This window comes from Lactuca virosa, chromosome 2 (assembly GCF_052849685.1).
Source record: "Lactuca virosa cultivar CGN04683 chromosome 2, Lactuca_virosa_CGN04683_v6, whole genome shotgun sequence".
NCBI classification, from domain to species: Eukaryota; Viridiplantae; Streptophyta; class Magnoliopsida; order Asterales; family Asteraceae; genus Lactuca; species Lactuca virosa.
Window position 1 is genome coordinate 120,409,470 of NC_136427.1, and position 17,429 is coordinate 120,426,898.

Sequence of the window (17,429 nt, forward strand, 5' to 3'; positions counted from 1 at the left end):
TAAGGCTCTTATGAGACACTCCTTCACTCGTACCTACCTAGTGTATATCGTAAACCTGTGGTTATAACCAGAGTCTCCTGGAGGGAGAGCGGGATATTGTGTATAGATCTATACGGGGTTGACACCCACACACCTGAGCTGCTCGCTACAGCTAGACATGCCAGTCTAGGGTGACAATTATCTTTAGAAACCGACGACTGAAGAACGTCAAGACAGACGCTTTAGTCACATTAGTATGGTTGTAACGACTCACATAGAGAATAACAATATTATTTTAGAGAAATTAAATATCCTCTTAACTTTTGTTCCTACCAATCTTCCTACCCATTTAAATGATGACATGTGTTATATTAATATCCTAAAATATCATTAAATTTCATTTAATGAGCATTAAATGTTACACATGTCACCATTTAATTGGGTAGGAGGATATGTAGGAACAAAAGGTAGGAGGATATTTAATTTCTCATTATTTTAACATTTACGCAAAACACACACTCTACTCATTATTTAAAGTACAAAACTACGGGTCGTCTATTTTGCAACTAACTTCACCACTCGGGTCTTAGGGTTTTAGGACCACAACTTTTGTAAAACAGAAAATATAGGATTTTCTGGGAAACACTCTGTATATATTTTTAAACAAAGAATACACATGCAATTATACATGATTTGAAACGAGACTCACAAACTATTTTTTTTACAAGAAAATATTGGATTTTCTGGAAGTTTTCAAACTATTACGAAGTTTTCTTACAAATATGCTTATGAACTCACCAACATTCTATGTTGGCGCTTTTCAAAACGACTTGTATTCTCAGAGACTCAGTAAGCCGGTTTCGCAGCTATGGATTTTTGGATAATTGTTGTATTTTGAAATATCATACATTATGTTATTTTGGATGTAATTTCATGAACAAACTCAAAGTTGTAAACAATGCATGTTGGTATCTGTAATGTATGATGTTTGGATGGCTATGTTTCAATTATGATCAATTATTATGATATTACAAGATGAAGTCACTCGCCCCCGGACGTTTCCGCTGTCCCGGTTCAGGGGTGTGACAATATTTAAGCATTGCAACCAAATGATGAATTATTTTAATGGAGTCTGGTTGTATAAATACAATGCAAGATATGTATCTGTTTGGACTAACCAAACTTTACACTTTCACAACCACACTAATAACATATTTCAGAGTCAAAATGCAAATTAAAAAATACTTTGATTCACAACATGCTAACTTAGATATATTTTTTTTACCGTATTGAACTTTTAGTGAGATTGCAACACAATGAAAAAAGTTATTTTTGGAAAAAATAATTAAGCTGGTGTAGCATGTGAGATGTTACTTTTTTGGAGTTATAACACCATGCCTGTACCCACCAACCTTAGACCGATGAGTGTCATACCACACCTTACCACACTTTTGACCAACCACGTTAGCGCCACATCATTTTCCCCTCATCATACAAAATTGGTGGGTGTCATACTACATTTTTATTTATTTATTTAATTTTCTTTTTTTAATTAAATAAAATATAATTTAATAATATATAATTATATATAATTAATAAAAGAAAAGTACTTCATTAATTAAAAAAAAATACATAATAAACTAAAAACATAAAAAAACATAATCGAAACATAGTAGAATAGCATGTGACGCAACTATAACGTATCGAATGAAGTGGATGACGATGAAGACATTTTGGAATTATGAATCAAAGATATATAAAAGTGTTCGGTGTTTTTTTTTTCTGAAAAATAGCCGTTGGTAAATAAGGAAATTAAGTGCAGCAAAGGAGTCTCGAGTAATGGTCATACCGCACCTCCATCATACGATGTCGTGTTTACCGCACCACCGAACCTGGTGCGGTAGAGGTGCATTCTGACCGGTCTTAGGGCTTTGATTTGAGTGGTTAGTCGACGTTTTGTCGACTCTTTAGTCAATATGTTTGATGCGGGTAAATTTGATCTCTAACTCGGTTCATAAAGAAAAGAATTGCTGACTCGGTAACGTTCACGTTTTTGCCCTTTGCCCTGATACCATCGGCATCACAGACGCTCCCATCTTGAACGAGACCTCACCCAACGCTGCTTCAGCCTCGCCGGACACCTCCTCCACCGTCGTCCTCTCCAGCGCCGTCCACCTCCTCGACCGCCTTCCTTCCCTCGAATTGCAATTCAAATACTCTCCATTTATTCAACCTAACATTGACATCGAAGGAAACAGGTGATCTTCTAATTTGGATAACTCGATAACTTAATTATGTGCCGATCTTTGTTCTTATGGATTCATTGTTTTGATTTGATATTAAGTTATCGATTGGTAGGGTACGAGTTTTTTAGTTTTATGATTGTTGTTTCTCCAGCTTAGGTTATTGGTTGATCAGTATTGTGTGTTTAGTTTTTGCCCACCATCTGTTCGCTAAAATTCCTCAGGGGCTGTTTAATGCTTCAATTTCTACTCTTCTTTCCCACTAATTGCACTGTGCGATTGGGCTTTTGCTACAACACACGCTCTCAGTGTTTGATGCTTCGATTTATCATTTAGTGCCCATCATATGAAGAACACAAAGAATATCATACTTCCAAGATTCGGCTTTTGATACAACACAAGCTCTTAGTGTTTCCCAAGTTTTGGGTGTTTGGCAGTGTGCAAACTCTGTAGCATACTTACAAGATTCTCCTCCAAATGTGAGTTTATCCCTTCTTTTTGTGCTTTAGTTCATAGTACAGTGCACTTGAATACAATAATCTTTTAAGGTTAATCACTAAAATGTCCAAAAGGGGATCATAAAGTCTACTATATATGGTTAATTTGTTTTCATTATCATGACAGAGTGTTGTTCAAGAAGTTATACGGGTTGATGGTGTAGAAAAGTTATTAGTAAGAGAGAAAGAGCATTTGGTATTACTCCGAAAAAACTTGTGGAGTTCAATAAAAGAAACAGAAGATGGAGAAAAAACTTGCTGTGAGCATCTGGTATGTAATTTGCTCCATATTTTGTTGTTTGCAATTGTTATATATTTGAGATATTCATTCATGGGACAGTTTCAGACGATGATTTAAATTACAAGAGCCATGGTAGAACTATAGACAGAGCCGAGAGCATTGATTTGGAAACAACTTTGAGTGTGGATAAAGGGTTTGCAACAAAGATGGAAGATGGACAGTATCATGGTCATGGTGCAGCTGAGGATGATGATAGCTTATTGAATTTAACAACTTCTAATGCTACTACAAGGAAAACAACCGGGAGATGGGGGTCAACATTTTGGAAGGACTGTCAACCCATGCATCAGAAGCATGGGTCAGAGGAATCAAAAAGCAGTTCTGCTTACAACAATGAAGACGGATCTGGCAATGATTTGTCAGATGTGGATAAGGCAAATAAGGGTCAAAATGTGGATGAGATGCTGTCTGATGATTACTACGAGTTGGATGGAGATGACCAAAGTGATTCAAAGCATCACAAGCTGTTAAATAATGCAGCTGCAGGTGGTTATAATTCAATGCCACAACGGGGAGTTTCTGCCAATAACTTGGTGTCTAGAAAGAAGTCAAAAGATTCATCTCGGGGTGCATACGTGGAAGATGCTGATTTTGAAGATGACGAGGAGGATGAAGAAGATGGTAACTTGATGTTGTTTGATGATATATATATATATATATATATATATATATATTCATGTGTGCTTCTCTTAAAGATAAGATATGGACTTACATTTTCTTAATATACTGCAGAAGATGACCCTGCTGATGCAGATTTTGATCCTGACTTAGTCACCACAAGTGTTGGAAGAGGGAAGAAGGTTATTATTATTACTTGTACTTTATTCTGGCTTACGCCTATCTATTGGGTTTGAGGAGTAAACACTGACATTTTCAATCCTTCAGGGACATGATGATGACTGGGATGGTGAGGATTTGGATGAAGAAGATAACTCTGAGGAGGATGAAATCGACATTTCAGAAGATGATTTTTATAAAAAACCAAGTGGTATGCAAAGGCAGAAGAGAGGGCGTAGTATTTCAAAGTCTAGTAGAGAACCCAAACCATCTACATCTACATCTTTTGGCAGGAGGAAAAGAGGGAGAGCTTCATTTGATGAAGATGACTCATCGCCAGATGATGATTTAGACGATGATTTAGAAGAGGACTTCAAAAGTATAAGAAGGAAAAGCAGCCATCCTCGCAAAGACACATCTTTTCTTACAAAAGGTTCCGGAAGGATCAATGAAGTTAGAACTTCTACTAGATCAGTACGGAAAGTATCATATGTTGAAAGCGAAAGTGAGGAGCATGATGATGATATCAAGAGAAAGGGCCACAAGGTGTGTAGAATAGATTATACTTATAGTAGTCATATCATATGGTGTTGTTTATTATTAAAGCTTAATTTGTATACCCTTTTGTGAGGTAAGGATGACATGGAAGAGGAAGATGGTGATTCGATTGAGAAGGTGCTATGGCATCAGCCAAAGGGCATGGCAGAAGAAGCTGCAAGAACCAACAGATCTACAGAGCCTTTACTGTTGAACCAATTATTTGACTCGGAGCCAGATTGGAACAATACTGAATTTTTTATCAAGTGGAAAGGCCAGTCACATTTGCATTGTCAATGGAAATCGTTTTCTGAACTACAAAATGTAAGTATTTCTAGTGTAATGTTATGATATTATCATTCCCTTTTTAATCATTTTTGTTTTCGTTTGTTTGTTTGTTTGTGGTCATCTCAGCTGAGTGGCTTTAAAAAGGTTATAAACTACACTAAGAAAATTATGGAGGAAATAAGGCACAGGAGAACAGTATCTCGCGAGGAGGTAATGGTTATTTCATGTTCTTAATATTTTTCCTTCTCTTCTACAATAAAGTCAAATGGGGTTGTTTTATTTGTTTGATAGAGATTAGAGAAGCAGAGCCTTAATGTTTGCTTTGAAAGTTCATTTAGATTCCAACTCCCTCTGCCCCTCACATGCACCATACCTTATGCATGGAAGTTGTAGTCACTCATGGCACTTTGAATTATGGTTATGTTGTTCTGTTTCTTGGGTGTTACCACTGAATAAGGCAGATGTAAGCTATAAAGACACTCTTTTATGCCTCATAGCGTTTATTTAGCTCTGTCACTTTGTTCTAGGGGTGAAGATTTTGATATGAATGAAGCAGAACAAGGCTTAGTAGCTATATCAAGGATCTCTAAAATAAGTGGCTTTGACCTTATTCAATTTTTTTAAACTGTTCTCTATGTCGTAGTGTATGAAGTATGAACATGTTTCCCCATGGAAGTTATGCATATTGAGGAGTGTTTAGCCTATTAATTGACATGTTAAAGTCATTATTTCCATTGCAATTTACAAAGACATCATTGTAGAAGGCAGTGACACTTTTTGACATGTGAGAAGGAAATAACATTTATTTTGGACAATGGAAATGACAAGACTCGGTTTTAGTTATTGGCTAATATAGTGGGAGAGTTAAATCAAGAATTAAGCATTCAAAGTACAATGCTATAATTGGAATAAATTAAAGTAGGATGCTATAACAAACAAATCAATCAAAGTACATTGCTATTTCTTGCATTTGACTTGATTTATGATTTGATGATCCTATTCCTAGTTCTATGTTCTTTATGAACTTCATCAAACCAAAATTATTTATTCTTTCTTTCACAACTGACAACCCTGCATATTGGTTTGCAACATGATATTTTGCTTCCGTTCGTGTAAAACATCACTTATATTATTTACTTTTTGCTATCAAGAACTTATAGCCTTGTCATTTTTTTTCCAAAGTGACCTGATTTTACTTATTTTGTATCCTTTTTTGGTTAGATCGAGGTCATTGATGTGAGCAAGGAGATGGATCTGGATCTTATCAAGCAGAATTGTCAGGTTTTATAGCTTATGCAATTTGGGTCATTCCTTATTCTCCTTTCACACTGCTCTATGTAATATGTTTTATTTGAATTGCACCAATTAGGTTGAGAGAATAATTGCTGATAGAATCGGCAAAAGTTCGGAAGTGCCAGAGTATTTGATTAAGTGGCAAGGACTCTCCTATGCTGAAGCAACATGGTATGTGGACACAGTTAACTTGTATGTATGAATCTTGATTTTTTATCTCTCTCAAGTGTTGGTAGGTGGCACTGTGTATAATTATTTTATTCGTATTTTTTGCTGAATCAAGTACCATGGCCTAGTAGTAATCAATAATTCCTATTTATGTTTGTTTCTATTAGCAGTCTACTTTTACTCACACTGAGGTGGACACACAGGAATAGAGGGAGTATAAACTCATTTTACCTTGTATGTAATAATGTATACAAAATTTTGTATATTGACTTTTATTCTAAAGTGCTCTTTTTTGGGATCTTCTGGACTCAATCTCGTATTCTGCCATATCATTGTTACAAGAGTAGTTTTATTTTTTGATTTTGGTCTAGCTGATATGCTGTAACTGATAACTGGTGGTTTGGTTAGTTTGAAATATTTTGTGGTGCGTATCGTTATTTGATTTTAGTATGATTTGTTTATAGACACTGAAAAAGTAGGTTCCCGTGTGTTAATTTTTTCCCTAACCAATGAAAATGAGACACAGCGGCACATGCTTGTATTTAATTTTGATATTTTCAGGGAGAAGATTGATGATATTGCTTTCGCACAAGCAGCAATTGATGAATACAAGGTAATGTTCTAGTCTTAATGTGTTTTGAGTTGAAGAAGGATTATTTGGGTATCCTTAGTTTTTATTCCTTTATTGGTTTTTGATTTGTGAATTTGGATGCAGGCTCGAGAAGCTGCCCTTGCAGCTGCACATGGAAAAATGGTAGATTTTCAACGAAGAAAGAGTAAAGGTATGTTTGTTTCAAGATGCAGTTTTTATTACTGATCATATTATAACAACAATCTAAGAATTGGTTTCCTTGGACAAAATATACTACCATTTCTAAATCAAGAACACAGTCTAACATTAGATTTAAGAGGATAACAAGTATTTGTAAGTTTGCTGTGAACCTTGTTATGTCTGAATGAAAGCAAATAAATGAAAAAACTGTCGATAACTTTTCCTTGGCAACTTAAATAGACATTTTAAAAAATAACCTTTTGTAACATATACAAATAAACTAACCCTAGAAGGATACCGATATTCATAATTTCAGTCTCGTGGGTATTAGTGGTTCTTGTTTGTTACCTATCAAACATTAAGTCGGTTATTTATTATTTTTTTTATATTTAAATTATTGCTTTTATTCTTATAGCAAGTTTGAGAAAACTTGATGAACAGCCGGATTGGTTAAAAGGCGGGAAACTGAGAGATTATCAACTTGAGGGGTTGAATTTTCTTGTTAATAGGTATGTGATACAGATACCTCCATTAGGGCTGGGTTAGGTAATTGTTTTATTTAAAGCTGTACTTATTAACAATATTCACAGTGCAGTTGGAGAAACGATACAAATGTGATATTAGCTGATGAAATGGGTCTTGGGAAAACGGTTCAGTCTGTTTCTATGCTTGGTTTTCTCCAGGTACCGTATGGTATTCATATGATATATTTAGTTTCTGCCAATTTGCTTCACAAAGCGATTAAAAATAGTGTTTTTGACAGAACTCACAACAAATTCATGGGCCGTTTCTTGTTGTTGTTCCTTTATCAACATTGTCAAATTGGGCTAAAGAATTCAGAAAGTGGCTTCCTGATATGAACGTGATCGTATATGTTGGGACTCGTGCTAGCCGAGAGGTATGTTAGTTATTTTTTTGTGTTTCTTCCATACAAACTTTTTCCATAATTGGAATCCACGATTCCATTGTTGCCAAATGTATGAAATTCATTTCTGTTGCATAGCATTAGCAAGGGGTAGCCAGCTGACTACTTATTAACAATGTGTGACTGATGTGATATTTCAGCCTTTTATTTATGTTAGTTTAGTATTAGGGGTAAATTCAATGAATGTGGTTTCATCTATTTATGCATTATAGCATCCTACTTCCATTTCTTTCTATTACCAGAATTATACTTTCATTTCTTTTATTAAGGTGCTGGCTGTACTTTAAAAAATCTACCCATTTATAGCATTGTACTTTGAAAAACCTACCCATCCCATCTATAGCAGTGAGATAAAATTGCTTTGAATTTGGATGACAATTTGGTAAGACAATGCTGTAATAGGAAGAAATGGAAGTAGGGATGCTAATGCTATGACAAACAAATCAATGGAAGTACGTTGGTTGCAATTTCTTGTAGCTCAGCCTCAGATTATTTGAAATGAATTCCTTTTTCATGCATGTGATTATAATAGGTTTGTCAGCAGTATGAGTTTTTCTCTGATATGAACACTGGTGGAACTACCAAGTTTGATGCCCTACTGACTACCTACGAAGTTTTACTAAAGGACAAGATGGTTCTATCAACAATTAAGTGGAACTATCTTATGGTTGATGAAGCACATAGATTAAAAAACAGCGAAGCTTCATTATATACATCACTCAAGGTACAAAAATTCACAATTCTCTGTCTCTGTCTCTGTCTTTGTTTTGCTTGATTCTTAGTTGGTTACTTGTTTCACTCACAGGAATTCAGCACGAAAAACAAGCTTCTTATTACTGGGACTCCCTTGCAAAACAGTGTTGAAGAACTATGGTATGGTAATTTTTATCTATCTTTTATTGGAGTGCCAGTTGTTTTCTCAACTTTATCTTTCAATCAGTATGAAATAAATACTTTTGTATTATGGCAGGGCGTTGCTTCACTTTCTGGACTCTGATAAATTCAATAGCAAGGATGAATTCGTTCAGAACTACAAGAACCTCAGCTCATTCAATGAGATTGAGGTGCGAATTATCATACTTATACATACATCCTTTCCTGTTGCATTTAGGGTTAGGGTAATGTTACATTATTTTATTTATACTTAATAATTTGTATACATATATAGCTTGCGAATCTTCATATGGAGTTGCGGCCCCACATTCTGCGAAGAGTTATAAAGGATGTGGAGAAGTCGTTGCCCCCAAAGATTGAGCGTGTTCTCCGGGTTGAGATGTCCCCTCTACAAAAACAGTAATATTCTTATTCCATTTCTACCCATGGATTCTGAAGATCTTGCCACTTAACTGACTGACTGCTTTATAATTTATTTGTCAGGTATTACAAATGGATTCTTGAACGCAACTTTCATGACCTCAACAAAGGTGTACGTGGAAATCAGGTTAGTATTTACATGAATAAAAAATATTAAGTTCGTTGTAGATGTTTATTGCCTGTGTTAGTTTTTATGTTTTTAGAGAAACATGTTGATGTTAAATTCGTTTTTGAAATAATTTCTGTGCTAATGCCTAATACTTTTTATAATTTTTGAGAAATCACTTCACTACTGCATACATGCTGTTAAAATACAACTTTTTAGTTTTCTTTATAATATAATTGGTGGTTATCGGTGTTGTTGGAACGTAAAAAAACTTATTTATATTCTGTTATTTTTTTAGACATACACATATAGTTAAATAAATATTGACTTGGGTCTCATCTGTTGCAAATGTTGAGGTTTCCCTTTTGAACATTGTGGTGGAGTTGAAGAAATGCTGTAATCATCCATTCCTGTTCGAAAGCGCGGACCATGGCTATGGTGGAGACTCTGCTATTAGTGGTAGCAGTAAACTGGAGCGGGTAATTCTTAGCAGTGGAAAGCTAGTTATCCTTGACAAGCTTCTTGACAGACTTCATGAGACACATCACCGGGTTCTAATATTTTCACAAGTATGTTGTAATAAATAGTAAAATAAAATGATTTTGCCCAACATCAACACTTGGTTATTCCTTCCTTCCTTGTTTTTTTTAATGCATTGCAGATGGTTAAGATGTTGGATATTCTAGCGGAATACCTATCAATTAAGGGGTTCAAGTATCAGAGACTTGATGGAAGTACAAAGGCTGAGGTCCGGCATCAAGCCATGGAGCATTTTAATGCGCCTGGCAGTGATGATTTCTGCTTCCTTCTTTCTACTCGTGCTGGTGGTTTAGGTATCAACCTTGCAACAGCAGACACAGTGATCATTTTTGACTCTGACTGGAATCCTCAAAATGATCTCCAGGTATCTTTTTCCTTATTTCAAACATTTTCTCTTCTTTGTACTCATTTTGAATTAACTATATGCTTCTTTTTACTCTTATCTATATATGCTTCCTTCACGTCTTATATGCTTCTTTTTTACTGATTTTGAAGATTTCCCTCATCTTATTAATCTTGTGTATGTAGGCAATGAGCAGAGCCCATAGAATCGGACAACAGGAGGTTGTTAATATCTATAGGTTCGTGACAAGCAAGAGTGTTGAGGAAGACATCTTGGAGCGTGCAAAAAAGAAGATGGTATGTATGGTTATGCTCTTTTAACTACCAATTTGCATAATCTCTTACTTAGTCTAGATTGATACATTAATTCGATAATCTGAACTGTAAATATATAGCATTAATTCGATAATCTGAACTGTAAATATATAGCATTATATTACAACATTGTTTTTTGAAAGATATACCCAGCTATATAACATGGTCATGGTGATCCAAATACAAAGCAGTTTCAGCAGACAGATTTTTTAAAGTAATGTCATAATAAGAGAAAAAACTGAAAGAAAATGGTATAATTGGGTAGATTTTTGAAAGTAGGGTTCCTTAGTCTGAAAAGAATTAGAAGTACAAAGGTGTAATAGAAAGAAATGAAAGTAGGATGCTATAATAAACAAGTAATCGAAAGTAGGTTTCATTTAGCCTTTCCTTGAACAAGGTTCAAGTATCAACATGCACTTTTGCTTTCTTCTTTGAATACCAGCACAAATATGCTTCTTTTTCTTATGTTTGGATTTGTTCTTTTCAGGTACTTGACCATTTGGTTATTCAGAAACTAAATGCCGAGGGAAGATTGGAGAAGAAAGAAGCGAAAAAAGGGAGTGCATTTGACAAGGTATTGTATTGATCACAAGTATATGTATGTATATGAATGAATTTTAAGGAGTCACACACATGTTGATGTTGGTGTTATGGTTCCAGAATGAGTTATCAGCTATTTTAAGATTTGGAGCGGAGGAACTGTTTAAAGAAGATAAAAATGAGGAAGAAAGCAAAAAGCGGCTTCTAAGCATGGATATTGATGAGATTCTTGAAAGAGCAGAGAAGGTTGAACAGAAAGGTGCTGAAGACGAGGCAGGACATGAATTACTGAGTGCATTTAAGGCAAGAAATATCATAAAATTTCTCTTCTTTCCAGGGTTATATCATGTGATAACATTACAATAATAATATTCCTCATTTGATTTGGCAGGTTGCAAATTTCTGCTCTGCTGAAGATGATGGAAGTTTTTGGAGTCGCTGGATAAAACCTGATGCCATCTCACAGGCTGAGGTGGGTGTTGTACTTGTACATATTATATATATTATTTTGAGAATGTGTATTTACTATTTATTTATTTAAATTAATGTAGGAAGCCTTAGCTCCTCGAGCTGCAAGGAACAGCAAGAGTTATGCTGAGGCGACCCCATCTGAGAGAAATAATAACAAAAGGAAAAAGAAGGGTGTTGAATTACAAGAGCGAGGAATAAAACGCCGAAAGGCTGCTGCTGATTATTCTACTTACCAACCACCTGCACTTGAGGGAGCTTCTGCTCAAGTCAGAGGCTGGTCATATGGGAGCTTACCAAAGAGAGATGCTACACGTTTTTTTCGTGCAGTGAGTCTCCCTCTCTTTATAATTTACATATATATATATATATATATATATATATATATATATATATATATATATATATATATTTATAAATGGGAATAGAAGGAAACAGGAGTCCTTTTTAAATGCTGAAAATGACAAGGGTCTAACTTCCCTTCCATGATTTTTCTCTAAATTAGCACCCTTTGGTTACATTCTTTCTTGCATTTTATATCCTTTTAATCCTATATGAACAAGGGTAGAGGCATATTTCTATTCCTATGCAAAGTTATTAAAATCTTGTATGATTGTAAAATGGAGCTTATGAAAGGTACATTGATTCTTGAATATAATGTTCGGATGGACTCACTTGCGACAGTATATTGATTTGATTCTATGCTGAACAGTGAAGACATTGGCTTGTATTCTGAGATTATTATTAATTAATTAATTTATTATTAATGTAAAAAAAACTGACTCTGAATTTTGTTATAATAACATTTGTATAGATTTATGATCATATCTTAAAAATTATTTCATCGACTGCGTTTACAAGCTTTTAATCTTTTTTTTTTTTGAAAGATTACAAGCTTTTAATCTTAGTATATGATAACATTTTTTTTTTGTGTGAGTGTTGTTTATTCCTCGAAATAGATTTTCATAAAAAATGTCCTTTGGTTATGTGGACTACTATATCTAATTTGCATTTTACCTTATTTGTGTTGTATATTCACAGTTACCAATAGTTTCAGTATAATTAGGTTATATGCAAGCATACGTTGATCATACATTGTAGCTTGAAAAATTCAAATAAGTAAAAAATTGAATGTCTTTATAAGAAAAAGTGGTGTAATGGAAAGAAATAAATGAAAGTAGGTTGGTAGTTGTTGCCAGCCTTTGAAGATGAGTTTGTATCCTAACAAAAATGATTGATCAGGTGAAAAAGTTTGGAAACGATAGCCAAATCAGCTTAATAGCTGCAGAGGTTGGTGGGTCTGTTGAAGCTGCTCCAGTAGATGCACAGGTTGAGCTTTTTGATGCTTTAGTAGATGGTTGCAGAGAAGCAGTTAAAGGAGGAAGTATGGACCCAAAGGTAAATCTCTCTCTCTCTCTCTCTCTCTCTCTCTCTCTCTCTCTCTTGTCTATGCCAAAGACATAAATTGAATTGAAGATAGCTCTACAAAGCTAGGTTGTTGAAAGGCAACATAACATGGTTTGCAGGGATTGTGGTTAACTAACCTAAAAATGAATTTTGATGTTTAATCAGGGGCCATTGTTGGACTTTTTTGGTGTTCCTGTGAAGGCTGATGATGTATTGAGCCGAGTGGAAGAACTTCAACTCCTTGCAAAACGAGTAAACCGCTACAATGATCCAATCTCACAGTTTCAGGCTTTGATGTACCTCAAACCTGCAACTTGGTCTAAAGGTTGTGGCTGGAACCAGAGTAAGTTTCTCTTTTACTTTCTTCTTTTCTTTCTCTTCTTTTTGGAACTTTTATATGATTTTTTAAACATTATATGTAATCACAATGTAAACTTTTAACTCTACTCTACTCTTAAGTAATTACTTATAATCAATGATTTTTTTTTTTACATACAAGAGATTGAGATTGTAATAAAAGATATATTTTCTAGTTCTTTGCGTGAAGAAATTAAGTCATGAAGTTTAAAGAAAAAAGCTAGGTTTATCATTTACATTGCATTTTTTCATTCTGTTTCCTGTGTGGAGGAATGAGAGCTAACAAAAAAACAAACAACTTATTTTCATTCCATTCCTTTCGATTCCGATTCCAACAATAGTAATACCATAACACTAGGTAGGTAAATGGTTGTGGGTGAATTACAGTTACAATTTTGATTATTTTCAGAGGATGATGCAAGACTACTACTAGGGATCCACTATCATGGATTTGGGAACTGGGAAAAGATACGGCTGGATGAAAAGCTTGGCCTCTTGAAGAAGATTGCTCCTGTGGAACTTCAACACCATGAAACTTTCCTACCACGAGCTCCCCAATTAAAAGAAAGAGCTTCTCAACTTCTTGAAATGGTATGTATCTTCTCTTGCCCCATATACTTACTTGCTTGATTTCACTCTTAATTTTTTATGCTTGCTTTGGCTTTTTGTTATTAATCATTCACTTTCATGTTGTAGCTTCTACCACAGTTGTATATCCTTCCTTAATTCTGAATAAATAATGCAACTTTCTGTTGATTGATATGAGTGATTTTTGTTTGTTTAAGGAACTTGTGGCTGTTGGTGGCAAGGCCTCTGGGAGCAAAGGGGGTCGAAAGGGCACTAAAAAGCAAAAAGATCAATTTCCAGTAAGCAACCCGACTTCTCGCACTAGAGGCAAACAGTGGAAACCAGGCTCAGGGTCTCCTGAAACAAAACTCCCAAAAAATAAAATCAAAATGACACGTGGCACTGGCAAGAAAACCGAGGCTTTAGTTAAAGAGGAAGGTGAGATGTCAGACACGGAAGAAGTGTATGAACAGTTCAAAGAAGTTAAATGGATGGAATGGTGTGAAGATGTCTTGACTGAAGAGAAAAAGACACTTGAGCGTCTTCATCGCCTACAAACCACCAGTGCAGATCTTCCCAAGGAAAAGGTACATTCCTTTTTCTTTCCTTCATTTCATTTGTTTGTTAGAAAAATTCACTTAATTATAGCTAGCAATATTATCCGAATAGAAACAACTTTCACTTTCACTATGAAGGAGAAGGATAACAACAGTGTTAGTTATGATTGAATGAATTTTGCAACCACATGACATAATTAATACCTTTTAAGGAAAAAGGTTGTTTGTAGTAGCTGTGCTGTTTCAATACCTTTTTTCTTTTTTTACTTTGTGTTCAGGTTCTTTCGAGAATTAGAAATTATTTGCAGCTTCTCGGGCGAAAAATTGATCAAATTGTTATTGACCATGAGGAGGATCCATATAAACAAGAAAGTATGCCAAACTTATTTCCTATTGTTATTTATTTATTTATTTATCATAATATTTTGTTGAATAATGAAATCAGAGATGACAACACGTCTATGGAACTACGTGTCAACCTTCTCAAACCTATCGGGTGCCAAACTTCAACAAATCTATTCCAAACTAAAACAAGAAAAAGACTCGGCAGCAGTAGGAGTGGGCCCTTCCCAAATCAATGGAGGAGGACGAGGAGGTTTCAGAAACGATTCATCCACATCCACATTAGTTCACAAAGGCCTCGACACTGCAAAATTCGAAGCATGGAAAAGAAGAAGACGGGCCGAATCCGACCCAAACACCCACACCCACACCCATTTCCAAAGACCCCCCTTCCCTAACGGGACCGGGACCCGTTTACCCGATCCAAGTATTGGAATCCTTGGGGCAGCCCCATCCGACACTCGACCCGTCCGCCCACCTGCTTTTGGTCAAAGACAAGGAGGCTTCACGTGAGTGAGTTATATACATATATATTTTACAGTTTACGCCTGTTTTAGGGAGGGAGAGGTTATTATTGGTTTCACCCTACCCTACCCTACCCTACCCTACCCTGGTTGCAAACCTTTTTGTGGTTTTTTTTACAAATATTATTTTCGGAAGCCTGTCCTGTCCTGTCCACAAGCAATAAAAAGGTGGTGGTGGTGGTGGTGGTTAACCGAAAGGGAAAAGTAAACGGAATCATGCAAGTGCAACCATAAAGTTTTTGCTTTTTTATTTTTTTGCCTTGGTTCGTATCTCTCTTTCTCTTATATATAGTGGCAGTCGGTAGTTCACTTTACGCTTAACAGATTTGGTAGCTCCATTTTGAGATATAATAGCAACAATTTTATGTATCTCCCAAATTCAAATTGTATACTATCCGCATCTGGTTTTTGGTTAACCAATTATCAGTCTCTTTTTGATGTGACTAGCTTTTACTTTTATAGTATGCGTGCAGTTGCAGGAGGTTACAATCCATAAATCTGACATGCACTGGATTATTACCCTTTTTACTAGCATTGTTACAATTTTTATTTATTATTTATGTGTTATAGATACTCACTTTTTTTATTAACTCACACTTTCAGTTTTTTCCTAATTAAGCTATTGTATTGTTGAATATTACATTATAGATGTGAAAATTGTTTTATATATTGATGATATTGCTATTATTGGCTACATTTTTTCAAAATACAATTTTATAATACAAGAAAAGAAAGTACATTCAACCTGTATCAACAAATTAAATCTCTTACTCAAAATGTTTTCTGTATCTGTTTAATATCATTAACTTAGTGCTTTATGGAGGCAATTTGATCAACTTGTTAAATTGCCTACTGTGTAGCCTATTCGGTATTCATTCTTTTCTAGCCAATTTGGTATTCATTCTCAGCTTATTAAACTCATGCTGTTTTTAACTTATGCTTACTTAAGAAGCCATATTCTCATGAATGAACCTTTAACCAGTGTCCACTGCTTTTTCAGGGAATAGTCTAATAGAGTAGTAGTTCCTCTTTCTGCTACTTCCAATATTCAGTCCAGTGCTTTTCTTAGTAAGCTTGATTCAAAAAAACCGTAATGTTACAAATCCAAATTTGATATGCAAGCATTGTGGTGTTGGTTCTACATTTTTTTTTAAAAGTAAGTCTGAATTTCAAGGAAAAAAAAATCTTTCCTGACAAGTAACAATTGTGTTTCTGATGTTTCCTCAACTGAAAAAATTCAAAAACGAGCCTTCATCTCGTCACTTCACTGAGGATCAGTATCAAAGGATCATAAACCTTATTGGTTACAAACCTTAGTGTGATATTGCTGCTAACTTGGTAGGTATTTGTTCATTTCCTTATTCTTTTAAGCTTAGAATCAGTTGTTGACGCGGGAGCATATATATGACTTGGTCTAAAACATTTTTCAGAAAAGGTTGTTGACATATTTGATTTGGCCCTTCAAGTTGACCACCCAAATGGGTCTACTGCCCACATAACTAAAACTTGAAATCTTAGATTGTCAGATTCTACAGTTTTTGATGTGTTAGTTGTTACTTAGTTCAAAGTAAATCTCTTGTCTATTCATAAGCTCGCCCGTGATAGTAAACTTTTTGTTGGATTTGATGAAAATAAATGTTATATTCAGAATTTTTGCATATGAAAATGACTGTGGGGGGCTGGTACTGTGGTGGGGGGGGGGGGGGGGGGGTATTTCTTTTTAATAAATATGATAATGGTAAGCTAGATGTTAATGCTTCTAATGCAACTTGTTCTGTTTCTAAATATACTTGGCATAGTCCTTTATGACATCCTTCTGATCAAGTGCATTCTGTTTTAACATGCTCTCTTTGTTTAGAAAATGAAATTATCTCACCTTGTTAAATTTGTCACAAGGCAAAACAGACTCGTGATCCTTTTCCTTTAAGTGATCACAAGTCTAGTGAGGTTAGGGGATTAATTCATCGTGATGTGTAGGGTCCTTATAGGATTCAAAGTAAGGAAGGTTTTAAATATTTTTTTAACCATTGTTGATGATTATTACAAGTTGTGTGGGTGTTCCTTCTAAAATCAAAAGAAGAAGTTTTTGAAACTTTTTAAGTTTTACCAAACTTAAAAAAAATAGATTTGGAAAAAATGTGAAAACACTTAGAAGTTATAATGATTCTGAAGTTATAAATTTTTAGTTTGATAACTTTGTTAAAATTGAAGGAATTGTCCATCAAAACATCTTTGTATTCTGCTCAACAAAATGACATAGTTGAGAGGAA

The 17,429-nt window shown here is 34.9% G+C and overlaps 1 protein-coding gene across 3 annotated transcripts; it reads left to right on the forward strand.

Moving 5' to 3' along the window:
• Positions 1–1,997: 1,997 nt before the first annotated feature.
• Positions 1,998–15,597, forward strand: LOC145159414 (protein CHROMATIN REMODELING 5-like). 3 transcript variants are annotated; one of them, XM_079078399.1, is made up of 33 exons: positions 1,998–2,237; positions 2,559–2,701; positions 2,847–2,990; positions 3,060–3,641; positions 3,756–3,820; positions 3,906–4,343; positions 4,434–4,658; positions 4,749–4,832; positions 5,844–5,903; positions 5,992–6,086; positions 6,645–6,696; positions 6,799–6,865; positions 7,271–7,364; positions 7,451–7,538; positions 7,619–7,753; positions 8,313–8,504; positions 8,586–8,653; positions 8,751–8,844; positions 8,949–9,073; positions 9,158–9,221; positions 9,557–9,769; positions 9,862–10,104; positions 10,269–10,379; positions 10,885–10,971; positions 11,058–11,240; positions 11,329–11,409; positions 11,489–11,734; positions 12,648–12,803; positions 12,978–13,155; positions 13,579–13,760; positions 13,955–14,323; positions 14,572–14,665; positions 14,739–15,597. In XM_079078399.1, the coding sequence occupies exons 4-33, from the start codon at positions 3,167–3,169 to the stop codon at positions 15,146–15,148; spliced, it is 4,974 nt and encodes a 1,657-aa protein (XP_078934525.1). In that variant the 5' UTR covers positions 1,998–2,237; positions 2,559–2,701; positions 2,847–2,990; positions 3,060–3,166; the 3' UTR covers positions 15,149–15,597. The 3 variants fall into 3 exon arrangements, with proteins under 3 accessions (XP_078934525.1, XP_078934523.1, XP_078934524.1); XM_079078397.1 differs by having other exon boundaries at positions 1,999–2,237; positions 3,753–3,820; XM_079078398.1 differs by having other exon boundaries at positions 1,999–2,237; positions 3,066–3,641; positions 3,753–3,820.
• Positions 15,598–17,429: the final 1,832 nt, after the last annotated feature.

Excerpts from the sequence above, each read along its gene's own strand:
- LOC145159414 (XM_079078397.1), top strand. The coding sequence starts at position 3,167 with ATGGAAGATGGACAGTATCATGGTCATGGTGCAGCTGAGGATGATGAT. Across the intron at positions 6,697-6,798 it reads CAGCAATTGATGAATACAAG|GCTCGAGAAGCTGCCCTTGC; the intron begins GTAATGTTCTAG and ends ATTTGGATGCAG. Across the intron at positions 10,972-11,057 it reads AAGGGAGTGCATTTGACAAG|AATGAGTTATCAGCTATTTT; the intron begins GTATTGTATTGA and ends TTATGGTTCCAG.